At 36.9% G+C, this 11691-nt stretch overlaps 1 protein-coding gene across 6 annotated transcripts in view; it reads left to right on the plus strand.

Moving 5' to 3' along the window:
• FBXW7 (F-box and WD repeat domain containing 7) overlaps positions 1-6495 on the plus strand; it is a 239613-nt gene extending 233118 nt beyond the window's left edge. For all 6 annotated transcript variants that reach the window (XM_058281351.2, XM_058281448.2, XM_058281397.2 and 3 more), the window contains 3 exons: positions 1201-1426; positions 3379-3589; positions 4563-6495. In XM_058281351.2, the coding sequence (XP_058137334.1) occupies positions 1201-1426; positions 3379-3589; positions 4563-4831 (706 nt within the window). In that variant the 3' untranslated portion in view covers positions 4832-6495. The remainder of the gene's footprint in view (positions 1-1200; positions 1427-3378; positions 3590-4562) is intronic.
• Positions 6496-11691: the final 5196 nt, after the last annotated feature.

Below are 11691 nucleotides of genomic sequence, written 5' to 3' on the forward strand. Positions count from 1 at the left end.
CATGACACCTGCTATAACAATTCATTAAGCCAGTACACTTTCAAAAACAATCTATTTGTTAGGGTCCTTAACAATGACTCCACTACAGTCTTGTCTTTAATATGGTTTATAACATCTTTATTAAGAAATATTAAGCAAATTGCACAGTAGATTTGTAAATGTGAAGTACCTCTTTGTAACTTGAGTCTAAACTTTGAACAGTGTGCGCTAATGTTAAAATTTGGGGGATGCTATCCAGAGACCTTACAGTCCATCTTTCATTAAGGTTCTAACTTAAATCTCTTAATGCTTCAGTCACCTGGTCTTGCAAATATGGGAACTATGGGTTTTCAAACTCTGTTTTATAGAACCCCAAGGTGTGCTACTTTATCTCTTAAAAATGACCTAAGGATACCTAACTTTTCAGTTCTGCTTTGTAATCCAAAGATGATTGCAGTATTTGTGGCTCAGGTCTTCAGAAGAATGTAACTTGAATAATGATGGGCCAAAGGGTAAAGGGATTTCTGTTGCCTCTATATGTGTATTTTTAAAAATTTGTCTATCTTGATGTTCCCATAGCCTATTGAATATTTATAAATGTAGGCATTATAAGGATAAGCAGTCTTTGTTGGAGGACATTTTTTTTAAAACTGGTGAATTTTACTGGAATATAAGGTAAAACGCCTGTCTTTAGCTACTTAAATTCAAAATTCTGATTTGTGTTATTGAATATTTTACCTAACCTGAAAGGGAATATGTGTTCGTAATTGAAATTTTAGAAAATGACAGAAAGCAAAAAGAAAGTTTATTCAAAATACTGCCAGAGTTCTCCCATTAAGATTTTATGTACATATGCCCAGATTAGCATCTTATTTTTAAAATCAAGATCTCACAATATGTATTTAGAACCTTTTTTTTTTTTCCAAGTATAATAGAGTGGTTTTCAAACTCTTTTTCTGCAGAACCCAACATGCTGCTAGATCCCTTGCAGGTGGGAGAACCAAGCTGAAAGAATTCTAGGCCTCCACACTCCCATCCCAAGAAGAATAACTCCAATTTTGTACATTTATATATCAAGATTTTACGTAGGGTATCTTTGGAAAAACAGGTGTTCCTGCTTAAGAAAAGGAAAAAAATGTTTGAAACCCCTGATTTCATATATCATGTTTTCTCATTCTATTAAAAATTCTAATGAATTTTTTTCTGTTTCCTCCTCCACAGAGTTGTTAGCGGTTCTCGAGATGCCACTCTTAGGGTTTGGGATATTGAGACAGGCCAGTGTTTACATGTTTTGATGGGTCATGTAGCAGCAGTCCGCTGTGTTCAATATGATGGCAGGAGGGTTGTTAGTGGAGCATATGATTTTATGGTGAAGGTGTGGGATCCAGAGACTGAGACCTGTCTACACACGTTGCAGGGGCATACTAATAGAGTCTATTCATTACAGGTAAGAAATTGTATCTCTCCCGTCTCCTACATGCTGTAATGATGAATCATAAGATTGTTTTACTCAGATAATCACTGTCAAATTGCTGATCCAGTACTGTCCAAAAAAAGATGAAACAAAGTGTCCTACTGTTTATACTTTAAAATTGGCATGAAAAAATCATAAATTTCAGAAGTATTTTAAAAATAATTTATGAAGTAATGGTTTCCATTTCTCTGTGATCCATTTTCCCTCTAAAATACAAATATTTGTCTTGGAACCTGAGACTTTGGGATCCAAAGTTCTGCTATATTAATTAATGGCTAGATACTCTCATAGGAGAATAACCTAGATTTTAATGAACTCCTTAGCAAAGGATTAATTTGGCCAAAAGCTGCCCCTTTGGCTTGATAGCTAAAGGTTGATGGACCATGTAATTGTGATTCCATTCCCATTCAAAGTGGAATTGGGGTCTTTTTGCATAAAGCTGCTCTACCATCTGAGAGTCATTGATCTGTCGTCATAAAGAAGTAAATTTGACTAAACTAATTTTTTGTTTTCATTTCAACTTGATATCTTTCAATAGGTTACCATAGTTTGGGATAAACAACTAGGTTAATAACAAGTTTAGAAAATAGGTATTTTCAATTCAAAAGTATTTCCTGTTATATAGTTTTATTTACCAGTCACTGCTCATTAGTGGTCAGCAAATTAATACAGAAACCCAGTGCTGACAATTTGTGGTTTTTTTGTTTTTTTAAAAGATTTATTTGTCTCCCTACCCCCCTGCCCCCCCCCACCAGTTGTCTGCTCTCTGTTTCCATTTGCTGTGTGTTCTTCTGTGACAGTTTTCATCCTTTTCAGTGGCACTGGGAATCTGTGTCTCTTTTTGTTGTGTCATCTTGTTGTGTCAGCTCTCCGTGTGTGCAACACCATTCCTGGGCAGGCTGCACTTTTTTTCACGCTGGGCGGCTCTCCTTATGGGGTGCACTCCTTGTAAATGGGGCTCCCCTACGTGGGGGACATCCCTGCGTGGCAGGGCACTCCTTGCATACATCAGCAGTGTGCATGGGCCAGCTCCACACGGGTCAAGGAGGCCCGGGGTTTGACCCACGGACCTCCCATGTGGTAGGTGGATGCACTATCCATTGGGCCAAGTCCGCTTCCCAGACAATTTGTTTTTAGGGTATTTTTTACTTAATTGATGAAAACTATCCATGTCATGGAACTATGGACATATGATGAGGTGTTCATTAAATTAGAAAAGGTGATTTTGAAGGAGAGAGAATTGGCTACAACTGTTTTTATGTTCTGTGATGTACTTTGAATCTTAAGGAATACAGTATTCTCAGTGAAATGAACCATTAGGTTGTGAAGAAGTAGCAACATTATCATATATCTTCTGGGAGTTGATAGATATTTATTGACTTTGGATATAGCAGGGAAGTAGGAGAGTCAGTGCTTTGTAGGTTGCTTTTGTTATCAAAATACCATCTCTAATTCCAGATAGAATTAATTATCTGTTGGCACATTTCCTAATTTGAACATCAGGAAAAGTGTCTCTAGCCTTCTTCATGCCTTAGGTGCTGATAAGTATGTCTTTTATCACAAGCTGTGTCTGTAGTTGCACTCAAACGGCAGTGTTCACTAGGAATCATCTATGGCATGTAGCTACTAAGTGAGGACAGATGATTTGTAAATAATGTTCATTTTAGATGTTTTGTTTTCTTTTTAAGTTATTTCTGCAGCTAAGTTTGAGGCCACTGAGCGTGAAAAATTAGCATTTCTGGTAGAAGTTGCTGAGAATATATATACCATAGGGTTGCTTAATTACATTGTAGTCACTTTATCACAGTACTGCATTTTGTTCCTCGCATTACCCATTTCCCATGCCCCTCCCTCTCATTAGGCTTAAGGCAATCATTGATACGGGAAAATTCATACTTTTGTCTAATGAACTGTCTCTGTTGCAGTTTGATGGCATCCATGTGGTGAGTGGATCTCTTGATACATCAATTCGAGTTTGGGATGTGGAGACAGGGAATTGTATTCACACATTAACAGGGCATCAGTCATTAACAAGTGGAATGGAACTCAAAGACAATATTCTTGTCTCTGGGAATGCAGATTCTACAGTTAAAATCTGGGATATCAAAACAGGACAGTGTTTACAAACATTGCAAGGTAAGTCTTGGCTACCCACCTTTAATTTTGCTTATTAAAAATGATAATATTATTCAGAAGAGAAATATGAAGCCTAGTGTCACCAAAAGAATTAAACTTATACAAAATATTTATTTAAGATAAGTTTAAGAACACTTCCACTCTGCTTTAAAGAACTAGGCTAGACTTGAAAAAGAATTTTAAATTGTGTTTTTAATATAACATTGTTAATCATTTCCTGCATATGCAGTTAACTACCTAACCTTAAAGAACAGTGTGGACAGAGACCTTGGCTATTTTTATTTTTTGAGAGCTAATTTTCTTATGAATTTGTAGTCCCAATTTTAAATTAAGAGGGCGGGGGGCAGGATCATCTTTAATCTGATAGAAATTGCTTTGGTTTCAGTTTTGACCCTTAATCAAACTGTTTTACCAGCATGGGAAGGAAAAATAGTGCCCACTAAAATAAAGTAAGAAACCCACATAAAATCACTATTGTTAGATGAGACACAACATACCCCTTAGTGTTTTTTCATGAGGCTATCTGGGGGCAGCATTGCAGCTCATTGGTTTTGACTCTTGAGTTTTCGGATAGTGTCTATTCCACTTCTGTCTTTGACTGATCAGTACAAAGTAGTAGGGTAATCTCTTGCTCATTTGTCTGTCAGCAGAATACATGAAGCTGTACTATCCACATCATCACCAAGAACAGCTCTCATTCACACAGCCAGAAATTAAAATGTGTGCCTAGTAGCTAACCAAGCTTCCTGGACGACAGAACTCTAGAAAGTTAATGTTTCGGTTACAGATAGCTGCCAGAACATCTTACATCCTTGCTGATCCTAAAATACTCAGAACAAGGTTTCGAAATATTCATGCTGAATTTTAAATATTGCATTTATTGCATTCCTAATGTAGAATTCTACAAATTACAATGTTAGTAACCCATAGCATGATTTCTAACCAGTAATTAAATTCCTTTGGTTTTACCTAGGTCCCAACAAGCATCAGAGTGCTGTGACCTGTTTACAGTTCAACAAGAACTTTGTAATTACGAGCTCAGATGATGGAACTGTAAAACTCTGGGACTTGAAAACGGGTGAATTTATTAGAAACCTAGTCACATTGGAAAGTGGGGGGAGTGGGGGAGTTGTGTGGCGGATCAGAGCCTCGAACACAAAGCTTGTGTGTGCAGTTGGGAGTCGGAATGGGACTGAAGAAACTAAGCTGCTGGTGCTGGACTTTGATGTGGACATGAAGTGAAGAGCAGAAAAGATGAATTTGTCCAAATGTGTAGACAATATATTCCCTGCCCTTTCCCCTGTAAAAAAAAAAACAAAAACAAAAACAAAAAAAAAAAACGAAAAAAGAAAAGAAAAAGAAAAAAATCCCTTGTTCTCAGTGGTGCAGGATGTTGGCTTGGGGCAACAGAGTGAAAAGACCTACAGACTAAGAAGGAAAAGAGGAACAGATGACACACCGTAACTGACAAGAGAGGCGTCCGCTGTCTCATCACATAAAAAGGCTTCACTTTTGACTGAGGGCAGCTTTGCAAAATGAAACTTTCAAAATCAAACCAGGTGCAATTATTTATTTTCTTCTCCAGTGGTCATTGGGCAGTGTTAATGCTGAAACATCATTACAGATTCTGCTAGCCTGTTCTTTTACCACTGAGATCTAGAAAGGAGCTGCAATAACATCAAAACAAATACTGGTTGACTTTCTAATTAGAGAGCATCTGCAACAAAAAGTCATTTTTCTGGAGTGGAAAAGCTAAAAAAAAATTACTGTGAATTGTTTTGTTTTTGTACAGTTATCATGAAAAGCTTTTTTTTTTTTTTTTTGCCAACCATTGCCAATGTCAATCAATCACAGTATTAGCCTCTGTTAATCTATTTACTGTCGCTTCCATGTACACTCTTCAATGCATATGTTGCTCAAAGATGGCAAGTTGTCCTGGGTTCTGTGAGTCCTGAGAAGTCCTGAGATGGATTTAATTCTTGATGCTGGTGCTAGAAGTAGGTCTTCAAATATGGGATTGTTGTCCCACCCCTGTACTGTACTCCCAGTGGCCAAACTTATTTATGCTGCTAAATGAAAGAAAGAAAAAAGCAAATTATTTTTTTTTATTTTTTTTCTGCTGTGACGTTTTAGTCCCAGACTGAATTCCAAATTTGCTCTAGTTTGGTTACAGAAAAAAGACTTTTTGCCACTGAAACTTGAACCATCTGTGCCTCTAAGAGGCTGAGAATGGGAGAGTTTCAGATAATAAAGAGTGAAGTTTGCCTGCAAGTAAAGAATTGAGAGTGTGTGCAAAGCTTATTTTCTTTTATCTGGGCAAAAATTAAAACACATTCCTTGGAACAGAGCTATTAACCGCCTGTTCTGTGGAGAAACTTTTCTTTTTGAGGGCTGTGGTGAATGGAATGAACATACATAATAAAACTGACAAAATATTTTTTAAAAATATAAAATACAAAGTTAAAATAAAGTTGCTGGTCAGTCTTAGTGTTCTACAGTATTTGGAAAAACAACTGTTACAGTTTTATTGCTGTGAGTAACTGACAAAGCAGAAACTATTCAGTTTTTGTTGTAGTAAAGGCATCACATGCAAACAAACAAAATGAATGAAAAAGTCAAATGGTTTGCCTCATTCTCCAAGAGCCACAACTCAAGCTGAACTGTGAAAGTGGTTTAACACTGTATCCTAGGCGATCTTTTTTTTCCTCCTCTTGTTTATTTTTTTGTTTGTTTTATTTATAGTCTGATTTAAAACAATCAGATTCAAGTTGGTTAATTTTAGTTATGTAACAACCTGACATGATGGAGGAAAACAACCTTTAAAGGGATTGTGTCTATGGTTTGATTCACTTAGAAATTTTATTTTCTTATAACTTAAGTGCAATAAAATGTGTTTTTTCATGTTAGTATGCCTGTTTCTTCCACCAAGGTAATAATACTTCGTTATAAATATTTAGGGTCTCTCTCTCTCTCATTTTTAGAATAGCAAATTCCTGGTTTGTTTGTATTCCATGTAGTGTGACATAGAAATCAGTTCTTCTAAGTCTGTTTTATATAGCTAAAGTAAGGATAATGCTATAAAATGCAAATTTTATTTACTTCCTTAGACTGTAAAGGGGGACACTCCATTGAGCTTATCTCTATATTAAACTGAGGTGTATATTATGAAATCTGTTGCACTCCAAGTCACAACATACCACAATTGCAACTGGAATTTCTATATAAAAATCATTTTAAAAATTTTGACCACATGCTGAGTGATTACCAGGCACTTTCTATGCATTATCCCTGAAGCTCCCACCATCCCTAAAAGAAGGTACTATTATCTCCAATTTAGAGATGAGGGGGGAAGCTTAGACTGACTAGGTAATTTGTCAAAAGCCAGATAAGTAGCACAGAGCCTAGATCCAAACCTATGTTTGCAAAGTATGTGTGTGTATGTATGTATATACCTTTAAGAAGAGAGAGACCTAAATTTTTTTTATTTCTTATTTTTTATTTTTGTCTTTTTTAATATTACATTAAAAAATATGAGGTCCCCATATACCCCACACCCCCCGCACACCACTCCTCCCCCCATAACAACCTTCTCCTCCATCATCATGAGACGTTCATTGCATTTGGTGAATGCATCTCTGAGCTCCGCTGCACCTCATGGTCAGTGAGACCTAAAATTTTGACAACAATGTTTGGGAGGAAAAAAGTTATTTTTATGGTACTTTCAGACTCTTCTGTAGCTATTTTATTCAATAAATTTATTATTTTATCATTTAAGTGAAGAATGAAGTTCAGTTATTGGAAATTATATAATCCTAAAAATATTTAGTACCTCAAATAGTGGGCTATATACATCTAATAATATCAACTTTCCAGGCCGTAGAAGAAAATGGACTTCACTTAGAGAATAAATTTCTCACAATTACATAGTATGGGCTCTTTAATCAAAGGACTGCAGTTTCTGGGCCTTCCTTCATCCCCCCAGTCCACCAAATCAGAACATCTGGAAGTGAGACCCAAGAATCTGCATTTTAAACCAGCTCACCAGGTGAGTTACCGACACTATAAAGTTTGAGAACCCACTCTTAGGTTCTATTCTACTACTTTAGGGTTTTTTTTTGTTGTTGTCTGTTTGTTTACTAGCCCACAGCAAATTAAGGGCACAAAAACAGCAAGAAGAAGTGATAAGATCAAGGAAGAATCAGAAAAACTACATGGTTAAACACAAGGCAAAAATTACATTAGTCAGACTACGGTGTGCAGGGGTGAACAGCACTACCTGCTTTAGCGTAAACTGGGGAGGAGTCCAGAGCCATTGTGGCGGTTCCCATTAATGACTCAGAATTACTGGGAAAAAGTCATAATTCTATTCAGTAGACTTGAAACTGCTTGTTTTTTTTTTAATCATAACAGATAGATAAGACTGAACTGTACTACAACTGAAGAAAATGAGAAACTTAAAACCTTAAAGGATAACTGCCTTATAGAGTAGAATATGTACACAGGCTTTGCAGACAGAGAACCCTGAATTCAAATCCCAGTTCTTCTGATACTGTCTACTCTTGGGACCTTCATCAGGTTGCTTGACCTCTTTAAGCTTCTAGTTTCCTTATTTTCCTAAGATGTAAATAAGGTTATTGTTAGGATTAAATGAAATGCTATAAGGCACATAGCACAGTACCTGGCACCTAAAGGTCAATAAATGGTACTTAAGAAAATAGACCCAGAAAATTGTAACTTTCTGTATTTGAGAATAGTTGGATGTGTTTGTGACTCATTCAGGTGTGTAATAAAGTGTCTCTATATATAGAGTGAGTTCCATTTTTTTTAAGTGAAATCACATAGATTCTCATTCGAGTCACAGAAACTTTGTAGGATAGACTGGTTTTGAGCACCTAATAGTGATTTCGTATATGTTTAGGTGTTCATTAAATATTATTTTATGTGTAAATGAATGAGTAAATCTATTACAGTGGATGTGTGCCCGAAAGGGAGAACGTTAACCTCCTAACGGAATGCAAGTATTATCGTTATAGTAAGAGAGATCACTGATGGAATTTTGTGGCCTCCATAATGAAGAAATTCACCACCTTATGTAACTGTAAATTTAGAAATCTTCCTACTAGAATATAGGCGCTTCCCACATTTAGCTGTTATAGGCACCCGCAGAACAAACATTGCCTGAAACTAAAGCTAAAATTAGGGCACAAAAGTAGCCCATAAAAGCTTGTAGCAGGTGCTTAATAAATAATTACTGAATTGAGCAAAGGGAGTTGACTATCTCATTGTTTTACATTGGAATTGTTTATAAGTTTCGCATTTTGAAACCCCCTTACTGAGATTCAATTAGCACAGCTATTTCATTAATTTGAAACAGCCAGTGCCTACCAAATGGTTAAGTAAATGTTTCAACTTACCTATTTGTTGAATTCACAAAGTAATTGACATTTAATTATTTGTATTAACTGTTTTTAAGCCATTTTTTAAATCCTTTCTGAGCTAGTCTTAGTTTTCTTTCTGTTTCTCTGAATTGATCAGAGGTTACAGAAAAAGAAGAAAAGAGACCTCATTGCTTCTCTATTCCCTGATGTGAAATGGGGGAATCAAGGGCAGTTTCCCCATGCACAGGCTGTGCTTTGCTTTCATGTACAGTTTTTCCTGATCCAGTCCTTGCATATTGTGAAGCAAAGGTAGAGGTGGAGGAGAAAAAATACCTCAGAGGAGCCTGCACAACTCCATCCCTTTTGTAAATACTTACATTTCATACTGAAACCAGAAACTAGCAGTTTTGCAGCTTTGCATACCAGGAATAGATTCACATTAAATTGTTTTCTAATTCTTACCCTTAGGGAAAGAAAAGTTTTCTTTGAATTATTTCTCCTCAATCAACAGCTCCTTTCAGAACAGGTTTTTTCATTTTCTTTCTATTAGTCATTCCCCAACCCCCATAAAAATCTGTCAGGATTGTAATCTCCATCAGATTCATCAGCCAATAAAGGATCCAAACCTTGTCATCCAATGCAGCAATTCTAGTGGAACTTTCTGTTTTGCAGAGCCATGTGAAATTCTAATAGTAAAAGTGTTAAGTGTTGCTGATGAATGAATTTGAACAAATGTTTCTAATGCAGGTTATTTCTTTTAAATGTCCCATGCTTTACTACAATTGATAGATTTGCCTTACCGCAGTTAGAATATAGATTGTGTGTGTTGTCTATCAAAAAATATCTTTTCCTTTAAGCTTTTATCCACTTCTCCCCCCCCACACACACAAAAAGGAATGGACCATATAAAGGGAAGATGTCTGATGGCCAAAGACTTCCAGTCTTTTCCATGATAGATCAATGACCTCTGTGACTGAGATGGATGTTGTATGTGTGTTCACACAGTGGTCCCTGGAGTTCGACATTAAGCTATCTAGTATTCTGAAAACTAAATGTACAATTTTTGATTGTGACATTTTCTGCTGCTCCAGAGGTAAATTTTAACTTAGATCTGTAGTGATTGTATCTAGCTCGCTCTTTGGGAATACCTAAATCAAAGCCTAGTCTGGCATTGTTCACTAGCCAACATATCTCATTATCCATTTGATTAGTGCTAACAGTGGCCAAATGAGTGATCTGCTTGCCAACCTCACCCCTCTGCCACCTCTTTCTAAGTGGTTAAGACCAAAAATACCAAAAAGTAATTTCAAAAGTTCTTCAGGAAAAGACTATTCTGAAAAGACTAAGAATGTGCCTCTCCCCAAAGTGTAAAATTATAAATAAATTTTAGATCCAGTTCTTAGGAAGACTCCTACTGCAGAGAGAAAAAGCTGGCAATTGGTATTAAAAAAATAGTTTCTATTTCAGATTATCTGATTCTCCCCCAGGATTCTTTTTTTTTTTTTTTTATGGTTTATTTATTTAATTTCCCCTCCCCTCCCCCAGTTGTCTGTTCTCTGTGTCTTTTTGCTGCATCTTGTTTCTTTGTCCGCTTCTGTTGTCCTCAGGGGCACGGGAAGTGTGGGTGGTGCCATTCCTGGGCAGGCTGCACTTACTTTCGCGCTGGGCAGCTCTCTTTATGGGTGCACTCCTTGCGCGTGGGGCTCTCCTACGCGGCATGGCATGGCACTCCTTGCGCGCATCAGCACTGCGCATGGGCCAGCTCCACACGGGTCAAGGAGGCCCGGGGTTTGAACTGCGGACCTCCCATGTGGTAGACGGACGCCCTAACCACTGGGCCAAGTCCGTTTCCCTCCCCCAGGATTCTTAAGAACAAGGAACCACAGAGTGGACATTTTGATGTTTCAGTTTTTCCTTTGGAAAAAAAAAATCTATGGTGGCAAAACCTATAAAGGTTTTTGGGTTTTGTTTTTGTTTTGGGCTTAGTTTTGCTCCAAGAATCATGCTCTGCAAAGAAAAAATTATTTTGAAGTCACTCTTGCAAATCAAAGTTTAAAATATTATAGACCATAAAAATATACTTCCAATTTACCCTTTTTCCAGAAGGTTCATAGATAATAAAAGAGACATCAAACCACTGCTCACCATAAAGGAAAGGTTACTTGAAGGACTTTTAAACTTATATTGATGAAGCTCATGAAGCCTTCACCAAATCCTTACTAAACACAATCAGAAAAAAATGTAGTTCCCTGCTACCTTGAGCCTTTCAATTTGAGGATGTGCTCTACTCCTGAAAATTGCATTTGAATAGATTAAATAAATCCAGCAAGGGCATAATATGACATGGAGGTTCAGAATAAAAGACTGCATGCCTGTTTGGTAAGGAGTGGATCCAAGTTTGGGGAACTTGAGGGCCTTCCTTAGGAAAAACAAAGCAAACATGAAATTAGATACAAAAGAGTATTTAGAATGAGAAAGATAGCAAATTACTGAAGCCTTGAAAATGCAGGTCCCTTTCTTCTGGAACTGCTTAATAGAAATGTTTCTCTTACCCACCTGGAACACTCCACAGCTCCTAGCAACTTTCAGCTCTCACAGGATCTGAAGCTTAACTTCGTTGGTTTCACAGTAATCCCACCTCTGCCTCTCTCTTCATTTCCCTCCTCTATAATGGAATTGCTATGAGACTACATGAAACATTGTACATTAAGCACTTAGCATAGT

Source organism: Dasypus novemcinctus, chromosome 1 (assembly GCF_030445035.2).
Source record: "Dasypus novemcinctus isolate mDasNov1 chromosome 1, mDasNov1.1.hap2, whole genome shotgun sequence".
In the NCBI taxonomy this organism is placed as follows: Eukaryota; Metazoa; Chordata; class Mammalia; order Cingulata; family Dasypodidae; genus Dasypus; species Dasypus novemcinctus.